At 42.7% G+C, this 21,547-nt stretch overlaps 1 protein-coding gene across 1 annotated transcript in view; it reads left to right on the top strand.

Annotated features, from left to right (window-relative positions):
* The window catches only part of tha1 (threonine aldolase 1), a 76,168-nt gene that overhangs the window by 44,680 nt on the left and 9,941 nt on the right, over positions 1-21,547 (top strand). The window contains exons 3-4 of the mRNA XM_060844841.1: positions 16,052-16,140; positions 19,901-20,086. Coding sequence (XP_060700824.1) covers positions 16,052-16,140; positions 19,901-20,086 — 275 coding nt within the window. The remainder of the gene's footprint in view (positions 1-16,051; positions 16,141-19,900; positions 20,087-21,547) is intronic.

Here is a 21,547-nt window from a genome sequence, read left to right as displayed (position 1 = left end):
TTTTCCACAAGGCTTCTTCCAATTATCCATGATAAGTTTGGGATGATGCTCGTCAGAAAGCTGGAAGGACTTCTGTAAATGGTTGGTGTTTCTCTGACCTCTGCTAAAGTTATGGTCAGAAATTGTGCAATCTGTATTGAAATGTGGCTGCAATTCTCTCTGATTTACATCAGTGAGTGAAGCTTTTATTGTGAATTCTGAATTAGAAAAAAGCAATTGCTCTTATAAAACTTTTTATTCAATCTACCTCCCAGACATCAACTTCTAGATGACTACTTCCAGCTAAAGAACTGAAGCCATCTTTTAGGTTAGATAAAGCTCTGCCTCTTTTAAGTGGCTTTGCAGGATTTGTTCTTCACCATTTACAAAGAAGAGATCATGTGAGATTACAGAGAAATAATGTTTTGATCTTGTATATAATGATAGTGAGTAATGCGTGCTGCATTATGGAAAAATAACCCTTTAGCATCTGGTTTTTTTCACAAGTTGTGCCTCAGAATGTTTCTTCTTGCATCCTGCCTAGTTCTTAGAAAGATAGTGCAAATAGACTGTGAAGATTATTGCTTAGACTAGATTTTTTTGAGGAAGATATCTATTTTGCTAAATTTAAGAGGAAAAAACACAGGAAGCTGGGCTGGGTAACATTCACAACCATATGTAGATTTGGAATGGTCTTCCTGTGTCACATACCATGTGCAGCTCGTGCAGTTCACTCTGACAATCTGATAACATTTATGAGAACTGACCACAAAGGAAGGGAGAGTGTACTGCAACCTTGAAATGACGCACAGTTTTGCTGTATTGTTTTTTCAGAGGGAAGACAAATGATAAAATAACAGACTTGAATCATATGCCCGACAGTGAGAAGTTGCATGTGATTACCATTTTTAACCACACTTTGAGGGTTTATCTAAAGAAAGGATTTCAAACTAAATTCTTTGGTACAAACACTGGCAAGTAGTGCATGTTATGGTTCAACTTTCAGTTGATTTCTAATTATAGGATTCCGCACATTTCATATCATCATTTTGTTTCCTATGTAAGAAACCGCTGAAGGATATTCTTCTGCCTCCCTGTGTTGCATTAATGGAGATTTATCTGTCTGGATTGGGAGGCAACTTTGAGAAAACTGCAATATTAGTGCCAGTACAAGAGCTCACCCACTTCAAGTATCTTCCTGCAAATTGACCTTGCATTAGAAAAATGCTGAATATATTGCCTGATGTTTTCCAAATATTTTATGTTTGCACCAATGTCTATGAACTTTACCTTGACCTAGTTCAATGGATATTTTTGCTGTTTGTTTTTCCATAATTGGATGTTCACTGTGTACAAAGCACACAGGTCATTCATGTTATCAACCATGTGAACTCACTCCACTTCAAGCCATGCTGTAATATTTCTGATTTCTGCCAATTCTTGTCTGCTTAAACCCCACAGCAGCTACCACTTAAGACTTTAATCTGAGGGGTGTGCAAGTGATTGAAGAATTCAGGGAATAGAAAGAATCTTATTCTAGTTTTTGTTCTTGGCTCATTAATACGTAACTTCAAACATTGCAAAACAGTTGAAAAATACATGTTCTTTTCTTGATGCAGGGTCAAATAAAACTGTAACAAGGAACTTTGGTCACCGTGATCTTTGCACACATCCACGAGGACAACACAAGAAAAATAGCTTACTTTGTTTTAGAAAACATATTTCACTGTCATGTAACTGAAGCAGATACAGTTTGGAAGAAAATGTGTTAAATTGTTTTAACTGCTGAATAGTACTCCAGGGAACCCTGTTGTACCAATTAAATCCAGATTAAGCAGCATCTACAAGATCAGTGGTGTGTTAAACCCAAACGGGGAGAGAAAATAAAATGTTCTCAAAGGTCACAAGTACATTCTATCTTTCTGCATCAGCTTGAACAGATGCATAGAGCATTGTTAAATGCAAAACTCATTGAGTAGCAATCCAAAGATTGGAAACAAAGTTAAGGAGCCCAACAGGAGTAACTGCAACCTTCCGAGTTCATTGAAAAGGAAAGCCGATTTCTGCACAGCTGTCCTTCATATAACAACAAGATAAATGATCTGCTTTAATGAAATTGGATCTGGGATAAATATTGACAGGAACATCAACTGATCTGCTATATATCTCTTTGAGTTGCATCATGGGATCATTTTCTCTATGTAAGGGAGAACTGGAGCCTTGGTTGCGATTTTTGAGAAGATTTATAGCTCAGGTTGAGGTTCAGGTTGTAAGTTTGCTCATTGAGCTGGAAGGTTTGTTTTCAGAAGTTTTGTTACCATGCTACGTAACATCATCAGTGAGTCCTGGGACACAACACCAGCACTTCACTGGAGGCTAACTGATGATGTTACCTAGCGTGGTGTTGAAATATCTGAAAACAACCTTCCAGCTCAGCTAGCAAACGTATAACCTGGAATCTTGGTTTTATATTTCGTCCAAAAGATGTCTCTCCTCCAACAGTGCAACACTGTGTTGAGGATCAACCTGTTCTCTGTGCTCTGGTCACTTGAACCCATGACATTCCTACTCAGAGCCAAGAATGTCATTAAGGGTGGTGTCACAATTGCTCTGTGCATATTATTCGATTTGTAAGATTTATCAATATTCCTTTATCTGCACTTTCTCATGTAATCATTATAATTTGTAAAAACAAAATCATGTATTAAACTCTTTAAGCATCCAATGATTTCCTCTTGTAAGTAATAAATTGCAGTACTTAGCAGAATTTATGTTATGGTTCTGTGCCACACAAGTGTCTCCGTTCTATGATTAGCATACTAAATGTCAGGACACTGCAGTTACTTTACTAACTTAAAGAATTTTATGTGGCACTCATAAACAATGGAGTTGCACCAGAAATTAAACAACAATCCGGAGATTATGACCCTTGAGGACCTGTACTTCAATTTCCTTCCTAGTGCTTCGCAATCCCCAAACAGGTCCTCCACCCTAGTTTTGCCTATGTTGTTAGTACCACCGTGGACCACAACAACTGGATCCTAACCCTCCCGCTCCAATATCCTTTCAAGTCATGGAGCCCACAAGGGAGCAGGCTATTCTGGACCTAGTGCTTTGTAATGAACCAGACTTTATAAAAGATCTTAAAGTAAGGGAACCCTTAGGAAGCAACGATCATAATATGGTTGAGTTCAGTCTGCAGTTTGAAAGAGAGAAGGCAAAATCGGATGTAATGGTGTTACAGTTAAATAAAGGTAATTATGAGGACATGAGATAGGAATTGACAAAAATAGACTGGAAGCAGAGCCTAGCGGGGAAGACAGTAGAGCAAAAATGGCAGGAGTTTGTGGGTATACTTGAGGACACTGTACAGAGGTTCATCCCCAAGAAAAGAAAGATTATCCGGGGAGGGATTAGACAGCCATGGCTGACAAAGGAAGTCAGGAAATGTATTAAAGAAAAAGAGAGATCTTATAAAGTGGCCAAGAGCAGTGGGAAACCAGAAGATTGGGAAGGCTACAAAAACAAACAGAGGATCACAAAGAGAGAAATAAGGAAGGAGAGGATCAAATATGAAGGTAGGCTAGCCAGTAATATTAGAAATGATAGTAAAAGTTTATTTCAATAAATAAGAAACAAACGACAGGCAAAAGTAGACATTGGGCCACTTCAAACTGATGCAGGAAGCCTAGTGATGGAAGATAAGGAAGTAGCAGGAGAACTTAACAAGTACTTTGTGTCAGTCTTCACAGTGGAAGACATGAGTAATATCCCAACAATTAAAGGGAGTCAGGGGGCTGAGTTGAGTATGGTTGCCATTACAAAAGAGAAAGTGCTAGAAAAGCTAAAAGGTCTTAAAATTGATAAATCTCCTGGCCCTGATGGGATACACCCTAGAGTTCTGAGAGAGATGGCTGAGGAAATAGCGGAGGCATTGGTTGAGATCTTTCAAAAGTCACTGGAGTCAGGGGAACTCCCGGATGATTGGAAGATCACTGTTGTAACCCCCTTGTTCAAGAAAGGATCAAGGCAAAAGATGGAAAATGATAAGCCAATTAGCTTAACCTCAGTTGTTGGTAAAATTCTAGAATCCATCATTAAGGATGAGGTTTCTAAATTCTTGGAAGAGCAGAGTCTGATTAGAACAAGTCAACATGGATTTAGTAAGGGGAGGTCATGTCTGACAAACCTGTTGGAATTCTTTGAAGAGGTGACAAGTAGGTTAGACCAGGGAAACCCAGTGGATGGTCTATCTAGACTTCCAAAAGGCCTTTGATAAGGTGCCACACGGGAGACTGCTGAGCAAGGTGAGGGCCCATGGTGTTCGAGGTGAGCTACTGGTATGGATTGAGGATTGGCTGTCTGACAGAAGGCAGAGAGTTGGGATAAAAGGTTCTTTTTCAGAATGGCAGCCGGTGACAAGCGGTGTCCCGCAGGGTTCAGTGTTGGGGCTGCAGCTGTTCACATTATATATTAATGACCTGGATGAAGGGACTGGGGGCGTTCTAGCGTTTGCCAATAATACGAAGTTAGGTGGACAGGCAGGTAGTACTGAAGAAGTGGGGAGGCTGCAGAAGAATCTAGACAGTTTGGGAGAGTGGTCTAGGAAATGGCTGATGGAATTCAACGTGAGCAAATGCGAGGTCTTGCACTTTGGAAAAAAGAATAAAAGCATAGACTACTTTCTAAATGGTGAAAAAATTCGTAAAGCCAAAGTACAAAGGGATCTGGGAGTGCTAGTCAAAGATTCTCTAAAGGTAAACATGCAGGTTGAGTCCGTGATTAAGAAAGTGAATGCAATGTTGTCATTTATTTCAAGAGGGTTGGAATATAAAAGCACCGTTGTGCTACTGAGACTTTATAAAGCTCTGTTTAGGCCCCATTTGGAGTACTGTGTCCAGTTTTGGTCCCCACACCTCAGAAAGGACATACTGGCACTGGAACGTGTCCAGCGGAGATTCACACGGATGATCCCTGGAATGGTTGGTCTAACATACTAGGAACAGCTGAGGATCCTGAGATTGTATTCATTGGAGTTTAGAAGATTGAGGGGAGACTTAATAGAAACTTACAAGATAATACATAGTTTGGAAAGGGTGGACACTAGGAAATTGTTTCCTTTAAGTGAGGAGACTAGGACCCGTGGATACAGCCTTAGAATTAGAGGGGGTCAATTCAGACAGAAATGCGGAGACATTTCTTCAGCCAGAGAGTGGTGGGCCTGTGGAATTCATGCCGCAGAGTGCAGTGGTGGCCGGGACGCTAAATGTCTTCAAGGCAGAGATTGATAGATTCTTGATGTCATGAGGAATTAAGGGCTACGGGGAGAATGCGGGTAAATGGAGTTGAAATGCCCATCAGTCATGATTGAATGGCGGAGTGGACTCGATGGGCCGAATGGCCTTACTTCCACTTCAATGTCTTATGGTAACAATCCCAGGGCAAGTATCTTGGTGTTTGATGTGTATCTAGTTGAAGTATCCAATCCTGAGCCCTCTGTAAGAGGTATTTATGGAACGTCCGGGCCTGTGTAAAAGGCCCATTGAAAGTTTTATTGTATCAGGATGTTATCAGGGTCTTGGTATGTACTAGAGGCTTATGTTAAGTGTGTCAGTACTCCAGATGCTGGGAGACCTTGGCCATTAAATGTATTTCTCGCAAACATACTTCCCATTCCTTCAAAATAGATCCAAAATAAGGTTGCTTTTATCCTTTTTAAGAGACATTTTGACATAGACATGAGCAGGCAGGGAATAGAGCGATTCGGACTATGTGCAGGCTGGTAGGATTCATTTAGAATAGCACTATGGTTGGCGCAGAGGCCATGTTCCTGTTCTGTACTTTTCCATGTTCTGTGTAATAGTTTTCTCAGGAAGATAGTAACATTTTTACATTCAACCTTACGCTGGTGAATACAGCTGAAAATGTGTTGCTGGTTAAAGCGCAGCAGGTCAGGCAGCATCCAAGGAACAGGAAATTCGACGTTTCGGGCATAAGCTCTTCATCAGGATCAAGCCATTCCTGATGAAGGGCTTATGCCCGAAACATCGAATTTCCTGTTCCTTGGATGCTGCCTGACCTGCTGCGCTTTAACCAGCAACACATTTTCAGCTCTGATCTCCAGCATCTGCAGACCTCACTTTTTGCTGGTGAATACCACTAACATGAGGGAATGGCAAGATACATGATGGAGTGCCTAAGTGGAAGAACTATACAGAACCAAAATTGATGGATAGGATAAATAGACAAAGTCTTTTCCCTGGGGTGGAGGAGTCCAGAACTAGAGGGCATAGGTTTAGGGTGAGAGGGGAAAGCTGTACAAGGGACAACATTTTCACGCAGAGGGTAATACGTATCTGGAATGAGCTGCCAGAGGAAGTGGTGGAGACTCGTGCAGTTGCAACATTTAAAAGACATCTGGATGGGTATATGAATAGGAAGGATTTGGAGGGATATAGGCCGAGTACTGGCAGGTGGGACTAAATTAGGTTGCACTATCTGTTCGGCATGGACGAGTTGGACTGAAGGGTCTGTTTCCATGCTGTGCATCTCTATGACTCTATGTCCTACATTGATATTCACTGGCATATCTTTATAGATATCTTTAGTAAAAGATCTAAACATAGCAGAAAAATGGCACACATTTGAACCATGCACCTTCCAAAGGGCAGTCATCAGTTTGGCTTCCATTAATACCAAAATATATTTAATTTAAAAAAGCAACTGACTTTAAAGTAAGTAACTAAAATGGCGAGTACACAATGTCTCTACACAAAGAATTTAAACCTATTCAAAAAGTGCGTAACAATGTTTAGTGCTATCAAACCTTCAACAGCGGCATGATACTTTATATTCTTTACACTGGCCCTTTGGCTGGGTGGTATGAAGTGTCCCATCTTATGGTATCTTGTTCATACGTCTCATGAAGTGCTCCTGAAAAATCACTTAGCTGAGTCCAAGTTATATGTTTACTTTTAAGTTTGTTATTGAGTGGAATGGCCATAAATGGACTTGTTGTTTTCCTCTCCTTTCCTAAGGTCCAGCTTGGCTGTCTTCTCTGTTTATCCCTTGTTGTTAGCACCAATGTCCTTGAAAGTATACAGTGTTTCTTCATTGTGGCAAGAGCATTATCAGAATCCATGATGAACATGTGTCTGAATGAAGTTATCCATTATCCAACTGTTTTCGGATTCTGATCAAGTTGAATTAAGTTGAATATCCCAATTTGTCCACCTGTAATTTTATCTCAGTTGTGTGGTAGCTGATGGGTCTTCATTCTTTCATCATGTTGCTTTTACCAAATATTCACTCTAATCCTGGTTTCAAGTCCTCACTACCAGGTAAGGGTTGCTCTGAAAGCCCTGCTCCATGCATTTTACTGCTGTAGTTTCATGAGTGCTCTTCCCAAGGACAGGTCCTTGGCTTATTGTCTTGGCATTGTCAGGGCATCATCATTGGCTGCTGATGTTTCAGCTTGTGGCTGTTTACTTGGTGGGTTTTTTTGCCATTTTCTTCCACTCTCAGGGACAGGGTGAAGAGGCGGGTCCTAAGTCTACCTCTGCCCATATGGGAATTGAACCCTCACCGTTAGCATTAATCTGAATTTACCACTCGCCATCCAACCAACTGAGCTAAATGGCATCTAGACTTAGTCCATTTTAAAAGCAGGAACTAAAAAGTCCAAAATCCTTGACCAGTATTATCCCATACAATGTAACACATCTTCAGAGCATTGAAAGTGACAAGTAAGACACTCTTTTGATGCTTGGTGTCAGTGATTTACTGTTTGCGCACTAAAGAATTAAACGTATGATTTTATTATAACTAACCAGGATGAAAGAGAGCAAACTGACACAGACTTCCTTCATGAGAACTGAAATCACTCCGTCAAACATTCCATCCTGGAATCCTTGATCCAATGATTATTGCTGTGAGTTTAGAAATGTGGGAGACCCACAGTCATTAAATTGACGCAACTTTGTGGATTACCAATAATTATCAAACTGAATCAGTGAACTAGTTATTTGAAGCCAGCCTGTACCATATAAAATCAGGTCAAAGAACCACAGGTTTGTGAACCCTGAGCTAAGTTCAGTTGACCATATTTATGTCTGACATTTACTGCCATACTATGACAAGGGAAAGAGTAGTAACAGTAAACATCATAAATATTATTTTCTGTGGCCTGTTATGTTTATTTCTAGTCTGTCAGGCACTAATTGACAATTTATTCAAGTCTGAGGACCACTCTCAAAGAATGGGTTTCCCTTTCGTTCTGCAGTAAAATGAAGTCCGTGTAGTAATTCACCCTCTGCAGCCATCAACCTACGTGTATTTCTGTAGTACATTGAAGATGTTTCCAACGTTGTTCAGGTTTCTGGAATTTTTCAATGGGATTTTTATCATTTTCAAGTTGCAAAACACCAATTGCAATGTAAAACACAGCTGCCACATACCCACGTTTATGAGCATTTTCATCCACTTCCCCTTGTCTTCAGCTCACTTCGCCCTGCTCTTGTCCTTGCTCTACCCTCACCCTCAGCCTTACCCTGCCGACACCTTTGCCCATTCCTTTGCACTGCCTGACCTCTGGCCCTGCCCTCAATCTCACTTCCCTTTATGTTGTTCCACTCTTCCTTAGAATGTTGTATGTACTCAAAGTTTGGGAGAAGATTTGTAGCTCGGGTGCTCATTGTTGTGGTTCTGTTTGCCGAGCTGGGAATTTGTGTTGCAAACGTTTCGTCCCCTGTCTAGGTGACTGGGGCAACACTACTATTACAGCCAAACAGAGAACAGCCAGGGAATTCCTAGAGGCATGGCACTCATCCACAGATTCTATCAACAAACACATCAACTTGGACCCAATATACCAACCACTGCAGCGGACTGACAACCGGAAGCGGCAGAGACAAACCACTATAAATGTCGGAGGAAACATCACAGAAGCGCTTCACAGGAGGCTCCCAAGCACTGAGGATGTCACCTAGACAGGGGACGAAACGTTTGCAACACAAATTCCCAGCTCGGCGAAAAGAACCACAACAATGTTGTATGTACAGTTGGGTGACTACAGCTAGCCTGTTTTGTTAGAAAAAAAGAACGCTCATGCAGTTCTGCCAAGTTTTAACAGTTACAGCTGATTAAATTTCATTGTGCTGCTAGCACATTGGGAGGCCTGACGCAGGTCAGGGAACATCCCGAGTTGAACTGCCCGTCTCTTGGAGGCAATGCAGGTTACTACTTGCTGATGTTAATGACCTCTGTCACACTTTCTGTCTGAAATTCAGATCAGCCAACAATGTGGTCGATATAGGGCTAAAGTGAGGAATGCAGATGCTGGAAATCAGAGTCGAGAGCTAGTCAGGCAACATCCGAGGAGCAGGAGCATCAACATTTCGGGCAAAAGCCTTTTATTAGGATACACACTAACGTACACAGAAAGTATTCTGCAAAAGAGAATCAGAAATACATGTAAGGGATCAGACCTGGGGGGAAATTTTGACTCTGCTCATTGATAGCAATATTTCAAGGCTGAACGTCCTCTATTGGCAATATCTGGAACAATTTTTAAAATTCTTTTATGGGATATGGGTTTGTTACGTATTCCTAATTGCGCTTCAGAAGATGCTGGTGAACTAGGTTCTTGAACTGATCCATGTGTTCCCATAGTGTTCCTGGGAAGGAAGCTCCAGCATCTCAATGTCTTAACACTGATGGAATGGTGATATAGTTCTGAGTCAGAACAGTGCAATATCTCACAATTAAGGAGTTTGATCTCCAACAATCACCACCATAGCTGTTTCTGCTCTGACTCCAACCAGTGGAGAGTTTCCCCTCAATTCCTCTTGATACTAGCATTCCCAAGCCACATTCAGTCAGCTGGTGGCCTTGATGTCAAACACGGTATATCTCCTTCTCCCCTCTGGAGTTCAGCTTGTTTTGTCCATGTTTGAACCAAGGCTGAAATGAGGTCAGAATATCCCTGGCAGAACCCAAACTGGGGGTCGGTGATCAGGTTATTGCTGAACAGATGCTGCTTGCTAGCAGTGTTGCTGATGCCTTCTATGACTTTGCTGATGACTGGGGTGTACAAAGTTAAAAATCACGCAACACCAAGTTATAGTCCAACAGGTTTAATTGGAAGCACAGTAGCTTTTGGAGCGACGCTCCTTCATCAGGTGATAGTCACTTGATGATGAAGGAGCGTCGCTCCGAAAGCTAGTGTGCTTCCAATTAAACCTGTTGGACTATAACCTGGTGTTGTGTGATTTTTAACTGATGACTGAGAGTAGACTGATGGGTAATTGCCCCAGTTGGATTTAAACGGCTTTTTATGTGCAGGACATACCTGAACAGTTTTCCATACTGTTGGGTGGATGCCAGTTGTTGTAACTTTACTGGAAGTGCTTGGTCATGAGGGCAGTAAGTTCTGAAGCACACGTCTTCAGTACTATTGCTGGAATATTGTCAGGGCTCATACCCTTTGCAGTATCCAGTGCCTTCAGCCATTTTTTGGAGTGAATCGAATTGGCTGAAAAGTGGTGTCAGTGATACTGGGGATCACTGGAGGAGGCCAAGATGAATCATCCACTCAACACTTACTTAGCCAAAGATGTGTGCAAATGCATCAGCCTTGCCTTTTGGAAGGATGTGCTAGGCTCCTCTTCATGGAGGAACTTCTTGTTAATCATTTAGTTGTTCACCACTCGGATTCATAACTGGATATGGGAGGATAGCAGAGCTTTGATCTGATCTATTGATTGTGAGGTCACTTAGTCTCGTCTTTTGCCTGCTTTCTTCATTGTTTAGCACACGAGCAGTTCTGTTTGGTAGTGTCACAGATTAACACTTCATGTTAGGTATGCCTTGTGCTGCTCCTGGCATGTCCTCTTGCACTCTCCATTGAACCAGGGTTGATCCCATGGTTTGATGGTAATGTTGAGTGGGGTATATGCCAGTCATTGGATTAAAGAATGTGCTGGTGGACAATTCTGCTGCTGCTGCTGATGGCCCACAGCATTTCCAACAGCACTTAGGCACACATGGTCCGTTATTGGCCTCTTGACAAGTGATGTGCAGGATGTCTAGGTGCTTTCATTATCTCTGCACACCTTCAGTGCTGGCCTTTCCCACTTGTATATCCCTCCCTTCACTGTTTGGTGCTGATGCCTTCAGCTGGTCAGGCCCCGAACTCTGGAATTCCCATCTTACCCTCTTCACCATCTCTGTTCTATTATCCATTTTATGTGGCTCAGTTTCAGAATTTGTTTCGTAAGCCCCCACCCCCAGAGGCACGTTTTGTTGCATTAGATGCAAGGTGTCAATTTTATTAGTGTTTGCAGAGATGGAAGATACATCTGTCTGTCAAATTGTTGAGGGGAATAGAGCCAACACCTAAAAATAGACGCAAATCGAAAAGTGGAACTCATGATAGAAGATTCGTTTAGCATAGTTATGCTTTCAATTTTGTGTTTGATACTTTTGGATTCCTTAAAATAGACATGAGCAAACTGAGGTCTGAGAATTCAGCTCAGTTTGTATTTTGCCAGTTGGTAGGTTTGAAGGCTTGCATGAAGACAAAATCAGAATAGCTACATCTTTCATATTGGCAGTTTGAATATCTACAGATTATGGGGAAGTTAAAGTTAAATTTTATACGTGGCCCTGAGGTTCACTGAATGTCAAACCAGTGATCATAACCTCTCGCCAATGTACCAGTATCTGTTTAGCTCCATTAACCTAATTTATTCCAAATGCATAAATTCACATCTGTAATACTCATTCAGTTTACGAATATGCATGGAGTAGTTCTTACTCAAAATAAAACTGTTGGATTCTATCTAATCATTTGGTTCACATGTTTTTTTTAAATGTGAAAGCTACCAACAGCTGGTCACTTGGCCTAATATCTCATTGTGTCAAGTCTTTTTCCAAAAGGTTCCTATGAAACAAAGGCGCTGTCACAGTACTGTCAGTGCCCGTACCCTGTGTGAGAGCAGCAGTGCACGAAGAGTGCTCATTTACTGAGGGGCAATTATGGATGAGCAATAAATGTTAGCCTAGTCAGTGACACCCCATCCATGAATGAATAAAGCAAGGACCTTGACAACTGTGTTCATGGAATAGAATCCCTACAGTGTGGAAGCAGGCCATTCAGCCCAACAAGTCCACACTGACTCTCCAAGGAGCATCCCAACAGACTTACCCCCCCTACCCTATCACTTTGCATTTTCCATGGCTAATCCACCCAGCCTACACACTATAAGCAAATTTGCATGGCCAACCCACCGAACGCGCACATCTTTGGACTTTGGGAGGAAACCTGCACAGACACTGGGAGAATGTGCAAACTCCACATATACAGGTACCTGAAAATGGAATCAAACCTGCGTCCCTGACACTGTGAGGCAGCAGTACTAGCCACTAAGCTACCATGCTGGCCCAGTTCTGAGATAGCCCAGTGGAAAGGGAAGAACAATATGAGGTGAACTACGAGAGTCCGAAACTATCCTTTACGTTTAAGTGAATAGAAGTCCATCAACCCTAAGATGGTATGACAGTGAGAATGTACAATGATGAAGAGGAAATCCTGACATAGAGGCAGGGAGCTGCATTCACAGTGAGGCTGAAGCTTGTTGTCTTTCTGAACATGTGAATATCTGTTACAAAAATAGAATTTAGGTTGAAAGAGGTGAAATTAAATACTTGTTCACACACCCTGTGAGAAAGAACAGCTGTATGCTATATGAGCTGAGTTTGGATTGTACAGATCCTTGTATTAGAAATGAACTGGAAACCTCATAAAAATGAAAGATGCCAAACATCAAAATCCTGACTCAACCAGGGGCTATGCTAATTACTTCCACATTGAAGATATTAAACATGGAGGATTGTGGTAAATTGGGCATTTTACCTCTCTGGTTAAATGCAGACATTTAGCATCAGACTGAATTGGTTTTCAAGATTCTTTATGTGACTTGACAGTATTCAGCACAGTGATCAAAATCTGCGGGTGTTGTCACAAGCTCAGGTTTAGAGACTATTTGCATTTTGCACTTCATTGAAGAATTAAGGAAATATTGGTTTTCTCCAGAAGCAGAACTGGTTCTGTTTGGAGTTCGATGTAATGGGTGTGCAGAACAGGCATTACAGCTTCCTCTATCTTTTTTGCACGTGCAAGGTGCCTCTTTGTACATGTGATATTGCAGTCATCCATTTATCACAGCAGGGATCAGTATGTCTTCCACTGCTGTTTACTTGTCATTCACGGTTCAATACAAATTTCAATCTGCTCACTCCCCTTCCTGACTGACTCGCCCAACTGGAGAAACCAGCCCTTAAATGTACACTGCAATCAGCTTCATTCTGTTTTCACTGGAACACGTCATAGTTCATTCTTAAATCAGTCCTCATTTACAACATGCCAGTGCAGTGGCCCAAGGATTGGTGGCATATTTCCACTCTGTTGTGTAAACTTGATCCTTCTCTGAACAGAACCCATTTGGCATTATCATTAGCTGTTATGTTTTGTGAATACTGCCATTGTAATTGGTGGCTAGGTACCTCTGATGCTGAACAATATGTCTTCAGGAGTGCTAATTCTCCTTTAATTATGTTAGGAAAGCTGATTATGATTAGCTCTAGCAGTAGATCAACAGTGACAGGAAAACGAGGCTTGATGAACTGGAACCTTAGAATGACAGTGTTTAGGAACACGTAGGACCAGGAAAGCATATCGGTATCAAAAATGAAAGCCTCTTAATCAGTTCAAGTATCTGTCGAGCTCCCCCTCAGTTTGTCACACCTTCTCTGTCCTGAATTTGATCCTATCTCCGTTTCTAGAGCTTATTGTAATCTCGGGCATTTACTTGCTTTCAAGATTCTGTAACAGGAAACTCGGAAGCCCCATTAATAAGCATTGTAACAGCTTGGAAACAGTTAACAGCTGTGCAGAAGGATGACTGATACACTGGTATCAAATGAATCTGTAAATCAATAGCATCTGCAATATTGCACAAAGTTATAATGACGGAAGGAGAATGATTCTGTGGAGAAGAATCTATGACACAAATTACCCCCATATTGCCAAAGTAAAGAGATGTTCATCAGTGCAAGATGACTAAAACTTGTTGGCACAAGTTTATTCTTGGCAGTGTCATCTTTGCCTGATATTTGAGATTATGATGTAAATAAACAAAATATGAATACTTTTAGCAGTAACTTAGGCTGCCTAGTTGGAAAATCATCTGACCCATGTTGTTCACAGACCCTATATTACAAAGTCTGAAGTACATGTTGTATCATGTAAGATAGATAGCAAGGTTTGAGTAGGAGGTTAGCTATCCACAGGTTCGTATAGCAATGTAACCTGGTTGAGAAAGGAGTCAGCATGTCCCCTAACAATGTCACTTTCTGTTTCACAACTTATCAACAAGGAAAGTTGCAGATCTTACTTTAAAGCAAATATCCTGTCAGAAATTCATGCATTCATATTCATTTCCAGATTGGGCATCACTGGCAGGTTCATTGTTATCATGATTAGTAAGTTTGCTAACGACACTAAAATAGATATCACGGACAGTGAGGAAGGTTGTCAGAAATTGCAGCAGGATCTTGATCAGCTGGTGAAGCGGGCTGAGAATTGGTAAATGGAGTTTAATATAGATAAGTGTGAGGTCTTGCATTTTGGAAAGTCAAATCAAGTTAGGAATTTCATGGTGAATGGTTGGGCCTGAAGAAGAATAGTGGAACAGAGGGATCTTGGAGTTCAGTTCACAGTGCTCTGAAAGGGGAGTCACAGGTAGATAGGACAGTGAAGAAGGCTTTTGGTAAACTAGCCTTCAATGAGTATAGAAGTTGGGAAATTATGTTGAAGTTATACAGGACATTAGTGAGGCCACACTTGGAGTATTATGCTTAGTTTTGGTCATCTTGCAATCGGAAGGATGTTATTAAACTGGAAAGAATACAGAAGAAATTTACAAGGATATTGCTTGGATGCAGTGGTCTGGATAAGCTAGGACTTCTTTCTTTAGAGCAGAGGAGGTGGGGGGGGGTCCGTATAGAGGTGTATAAGATCATGAGAGACATAGATAGGCTGAATGCACTCAGTCTTTTTCCTAGGGTTGGAGAGTCAAAGACTAGAGTCATCAGTTTAGAGGGGAAAGAATAAAAGGGAACCTGAGGGGCAACCCTTTTACACAGAGGGTGGTACGAGTATGGAATAAGTTGCTAGTGGAAGTGGTTGAGGCGGTTACATTAACATCTTTTGAAAGGCATTTGGACAAACACATGGATAGGAAAGGATTAGAAGGATATGGGCCAAGTGCAGGGAAATGGGATTAGCATGGATGGACATGTTGGTCAACATGGGCCAGTTTGGGCCAAAGGGCCTGTCTCCGTGATGTAGGACTCTATCCTCTAGAGAAAGGGAATGGAGGGGTTTTTGAGCTGCTGCAGTCCTTTGACTTCCTGCCAGCCACATGACTCCCTGACACGTAGCAAGAAAAATTTATTTTATTTATGTCATGATGCCAATTGATTGACTGAAATCACCTAAAAAGAACACATTGGGTTATTCTTGTAGTGACTGCTTTACAATCAGTCAGTGCTGAGCTGGCCATCACATACCTGGGTGGGGGAGGTGTTCTCCGCTCTCCCTCACACTCAGTATCTTTCTCAGGCGAAGGCATTTGTATTCTAGCTTAAATATGTAGATTTGCACACTGTGGTTCCAACTGCTGAAAGGTAACTGGAGGCAGATGTGCTAGGTGGAGAAAGTCATGAAATGGAAAGATACTTATAAAGTGACATGTGTCTTCAATCAGCCTCTTTACAGCAATTCCTGATGGCCAGATCATTTCCCATAACTGGACAAGACCACTCCTTTCACTGTGGCTCTTACAGTAAATGTGGTTCATATTTAGGAGGAGCAAATCAGGGACTTGCCTGACAGTGTGTTTCCAAACTTTATTTTAGTTTGAAGTGTGCATCAGCTTAACTGATTCCCACGAGAGTTACTAGGAAGCCTCCACAGTTTAAGTAATGACTGTATCTCTTTTCTCCTTTGCAGTCATGTGTCATTGCCGGGAGAGAGGAGCTGAACTGATAGTTGGTGACCAGGCACATATCCATCTCTATGAACAGGGAGGTGTTGCTCAGGTACCAGCAGCTTATTCTGCACTGAGCACAGGGTGAAAGAGAATGTGACACTTGGCTGTTTCATCTTGATTAAACCTGTCAGTAAACTATACTGTGTGTCCCTGTAACTCTATTTTGTGGTAAGCATAATAACAATGTCTAACTAAATTTGGCTTTGTTGCTGGTGGAGGGAGTGGGGGAGGTACTGTGATTGATGCTGTGCTGCATGAAGACCAAATTAAAAATGCTGAGCCTGTGAATAAGTACTGCTGGGCCTTCTTAAATTACAACACACCCAGTTTGCACATGGGGTTCTGAAATGTCCAAAAGTTACTGTATATTTGTGTTGCTAAATGGCAAATAGCAGTGCAACCTACTAAACCACCTAAAACATCTTCTATATAAAATAAAAGTGTCTTAACTAAAGTCCAGTCGTGCTTTAGTCCTTAGAGTACTGTTCAGAATCTCAAAACACTCACAGCAGAAGGAATATGTTACCACGCAACACTAAGTGGACTCACTTCTTAAAATTTTAACTGGCATCCAACTAACCCATCATTAACACAGTCAGACACTTTTGCTTTCTTTTGACTTGAGGTTTATCTTCGTGGAGCTTTCAGCTTGTGGCTGTAGAGGAGATTCTGGGAAACAGGTTTTTTTTTTGCACCTGGTGTGAGCACCATAACTCCAAGATACAAATCCCTGACCTGCTCAAATCTGGGTCTCTGCTGCAAACTCAGAAGCAATCCCATTCCTACTCCATCCTCATGAGCCATCTGCCTCTGCAAACTTCAAGACTTTATTTAAGACCTGCACCTCTACTTCCTCACGGCTAATCCCCAGTTCCTGGAATTGTCCCTGGTACTAACTTTGAAGTTCTTGCAGAGAGACTGTATTGTGGAATTTTAAGCATCTTCTCATAGAGTCACAGAGACATAAAGTTATACAGTCTGGAAACAGACCTTTCAGTCCAATTTGTCCGTGCCAACCACATATACTAAATTTATCTAGTCCCATTTGCCCACATTTAGCCCAAATCCCTCTAAACCCTTCCTATTAATATACCCATCCAAATGACTTAAATGTTGTAATTGTACCAGCTTCCTCTGGTCACTCATTCCGTACACATACCACCCTCTGTGTGAAAACATTGCCCCTTATATGCCTTTTAAATCTTTCCTCTTTCACCCTAAACGTATGCCCTCTAGTTTTGGACTCCGCTACCCTGTGGAAAAGACCTTGGCTGTTCACCCTGTTACGTCCCTCATGATTTTATAAGCTTCTGTACAGTCATCCCACAGCCTCCAGCGCTCCAGGGAAAACAGACCCAGCCTATTACGCCTCTCCCCATAGCTCAAACTTTCCAACCTTGGCAACATCCTTGTAAATATTTCCTGAACCCTTGCAAGTTTTACAACATCCTCCCTATAGGAGGGAGACCAGAACAGCATAAAATTGGTGTCCTAACCAATGTCCCTGTACAGCCGCAATATGATCTCCCAACACCTATACTTAATGCACTGACCAATAAATCCAAGCATACCAAACACTTTCTTCACTATCCTTTCTACCTGTGACTCCACTTTCAAGGAGCTATGAACCTGCAGTCTGAAGTCCCTTTGTTCAGCAACACTCCCTAGGACCTTACCATTAAGTGTACAAATCCTGCCCTTCTCTGCAAGCACAAAGAATTGCTGGTCTTAGTTTAGTGGGACCTCCTGTTTTTTTGAGTGGTGGGTGTCTGGCCACATTTCATTGCAAAGACCAGATCGAATAATCTAAGGTACAGTGCAGTACTGAGGGAATGCCACACTGCCTGAGGTTCAGTCTCTCAGATGAGACATTAAAGCAGTGTGAGAAAAATCTTGTATTTGTGTAGCACCTTTCACCACCTCAGGGCATATTAAGGTGCTTCAGGGCTAGTTATAATGTCTTTGCAAGTTATAATGTTGAAAATTGACAGCCGAATTGTGCACAGCCAGTCCCAAAAGTAGCAACGACTGGAATGAAATTCTGAAGACAGGAGCTGAATGATCAGAAACCCTGGGAATCATTGACCATACGGTCTCTCTCTCTGCTCTTTCTAGCTTAATTTATGGTTTCATCAGAGTTCCCCTTAACACAAGATAAATACAGATCACCAAATCTATTCACCCACTTTATCTCTCACAAGTTCAAACAGATCGTGAACCTCCTTACAAAAGTAAACTGCAACTCATTGTCTCAGGGTCAGACCTTTGCCTTATTAAGTTCAATTAAAGTTAGGAAACAACGACTGTCACTTTGAATTGATGGCACATATTAAATGCAGCAGCTTTGCCAGTGAACTGACAGAATCCGTTTACTATACCATGACACTTGTCCAAACAGCCTCCTTCTATGTCTTCTGGCAAACAAAGTTATTGTGTTAACTTAGAATATAAAATAGAATTGATGAACAGATATAATGTGACAGACAGTTGTGACAGTGAATTAGCTGTCACTTTGACCCTGTGCATTCAAACGTTCCTATTCTTGCTCAGTTGCTGCCCTCTAGAGGTGTTTTGGTACATTTCAGTTTAGGATTGCATGCTCTGCAACCTGAATTAGTGAAAGTTAAATTATGAAAGTAGAAAGTTAAATTGATGTTGTTCAGTTGCTTCTCTACTCTTTATCTCTTTTTCGCTCCACTTTTGTGCTTCTTTCTGTCCTGCTTAGCTTCCTCTTTGGCCCTGATTGTCTCCCTGTGGGCTTCCTGTTTGTTTAATTCTGCAGTTAATGGGCAGGAAATCCTCCACTGTTGCAGGATTAGCATCATGGTTTGTTACCACACAGGAGGGGATTATTCAGCCCAACATGTTTCACCAAGAGCTGTTAAAATCATCAACATTGATCATTTGAGTTCAGAAGTCAGAATGCCTCCCTCTGGTTATACCGGGCTGAGGTGAGACCACACCTGCAATATTTTGGGCAATTTGTCTCCTTACCAGAGAGAAAATGCAGTAGAGGTTCACTCCGCTGTTACCGGGAATGGCAGGACTGTTGTGTCAAGAGCGATTTGTTGCTCAAAGAGTGAGACGGGATCTGATTGAAACACACACAATTCTAGCAGGGCTGGACAGACTAGATGGAGGGAGGAGCATTTCCCTAGATGCCTAACATCAGGCAACCTGGGGCAGCACGGTGGCTCAGTGATTAGCCCTGCTGCCTCACTGCTCCAGGGTCCCAGGTTCGATTCCAGCCTCGGGCGACTGTCTGTGTGGAGTTTGCACATTCTCCCTGTGTCAGCGTGGGTTTTCTCCAGTTTCCTCCCACAGTCCAAAGATTTGCAGGTCAGGTGAATTGGCCTTACTACATTGTCCGTAGTGTTAGGTGCACTTTTCAGGGGGTAATGGGTCAGAGTGGGTTTCTTTTCGGAGGGTCGGTGTGGACTGGTTGGGCCGAAGGGCCTGTTTCCACACTGTAGGGAATCTATTCTAATCATAAACAGAATCTCTGAATTCAGGGTAAACTGTGGAGGACTGAGATGAAAAAAATCTTCACTGGATGGGAAGAAAACCTGTGGAATTCTCTACCATGGGAGGTTGAGGAGGCCAAGTCACTGAATATATTCAAAAAAAGATTTTTTTTTAGATTTTAAAGGCATCAAAGAGTTTGGGGAGAAAGCAGGAATATAGCATTAATATAAGAGGATCGGCCTTGATTGTGGTGAATGGTGAAGCAGTCTTGATGGGCCGAATCCCTATTCCTGTTCCAGATGTGTATGTTTTTATGTTTCTATGACCATATCTTCTCTTTTCAGATTGCTGGAATTCACTCACGCGTTGTAAAGAATCTTCCAGATGGAACGTTTGATTTGAATGAAGTTGAATCAAAAATACGGCAGCATTTCCCAGACTCTCACTACCCTAGGACTGGCGTCATTTGCCTCGAGAACACTCATAATGAGGCTGGAGGGAGGGTTCTGCCACTCTCCTTTCTCCAGGAGGTGAGGCAACTGTCGCTATTAACACAATTTTTGAAGTCAAACTTTTAACTAGGTGCAAGCAGTTCTTTAACTCAGCGGCAGCCGTTACCAAGAGCAGAGAAGGAAGCAGGGATTAGGCCATTTTAGTCTGAGTCTGACTGACACAGATGCTGAACCCACTCCACCATCTCTAACTGGTGGTTGACTCACTGCTGCCACTAGAGGGAGCACAATAACAGCACTGAACCCCATTCACTAACAACAACTGGTATTTATGAAGTGCCTTTAGTGTAGTGAAACATTCCAGGCTATGTCACGGCACAGTTATCAATCAGCATTGACACCAAGTAATCTGTTGTTTTATTTGTTCATGGGATATGAGTGTCATTGGCAAGGACTGCATTTGCTGTCCCATCCTTCTTGCCCGCATGGATGTTGGGGGTGAGTCACATTCGCTGAAAATGTGTTGCTGAAAAAGCACAGCAGGTCAGGCAGCATCCAGGGAACAGAAGATTCAACGTTTCGGGCATAAGCCCTTCTTCAGGAATGAGGAAAGTGTGCCCAGCAGGCTAAGATAAAAGGTAGGGAGGAGGGACTTGGGGGAGGGGCGATGGAGATGTGATAGGTGGAAGGAGGTCAAGGCGAGGGTGATAGGCCGGAGTGGGGTGGAGGCGGAGAGGTCAGGAAGAAGATTGCAGGTTAGGAGGGCGGTGCTGAGTTCGAGGGATTTGACTGAGACAAGGTGGGGGGGAGGGGAAATGAGGAAACTGGAGAAATCTGAGTTCATCCCTTGTGGTTGGAGGGTTCCTAGGCGGAAGATGAGGCGCTCTTCCTCCAACCGTTGTGTTGTTATGGTCTGGCGATGGAGGAGTCCAAGGACCTGCATGTCCTTGGTGAAGTGGGAGGGGGAGTTAAAGTGTTGAGCCACGGGGTGGTTGGGTTGGTTGGTCCGGGTGTCCTAGAGGTGTTCTCTGAAACGTTCCGCAAGTAGGCGGCCCGTCTCCCCAATATAGAGGAGGCCACATCGGGTGCAGCGGATGCAATAGATGATGTGTGTGGAGGTGCAGGTGAATTTGTGGCGGATATGGAAGGATCCCTTGGGGCCTTGGAGAGAAGTAAGGGAGGAGGTGTGGGCGCAAGTTTTGCATTTCTTGCGGTTGCATGGGAAGGTGCCGAGAGTGGAGGTTGGGTTGGTGGGGAGTGTGGACCTGAAGAGGGAGTCACGGAGGGAGTGGTCTTTTCGGAACGCTGGTAGGGGAGGGGAGGGAAATATATCCCTGGTGGTGGGGTCCATTTGGAGGTGGCGGAAATGACGGCGGATGATACGCTGTGTATGGAGGTTGGTGGGGTGGTAGGTGAGAACCAGTGGAGTTCTGTCCTGGTGGCGGTTGGAGGAGCGGGGCTCAAGGGCGGTGGAGCGGGAAGTGGAGGAGATATGGTGGAGGGCATCGTCGATCACGACTGGGGGGAATCTGCGGTCTT

This window comes from Hemiscyllium ocellatum, chromosome 25 (assembly GCF_020745735.1).
Source record: "Hemiscyllium ocellatum isolate sHemOce1 chromosome 25, sHemOce1.pat.X.cur, whole genome shotgun sequence".
In the NCBI taxonomy this organism is placed as follows: domain Eukaryota; kingdom Metazoa; phylum Chordata; class Chondrichthyes; order Orectolobiformes; family Hemiscylliidae; genus Hemiscyllium; species Hemiscyllium ocellatum.
Note: the sequence above shows the minus strand (reverse complement) of the source record. Positions and strands in the feature narration are given on the sequence as shown.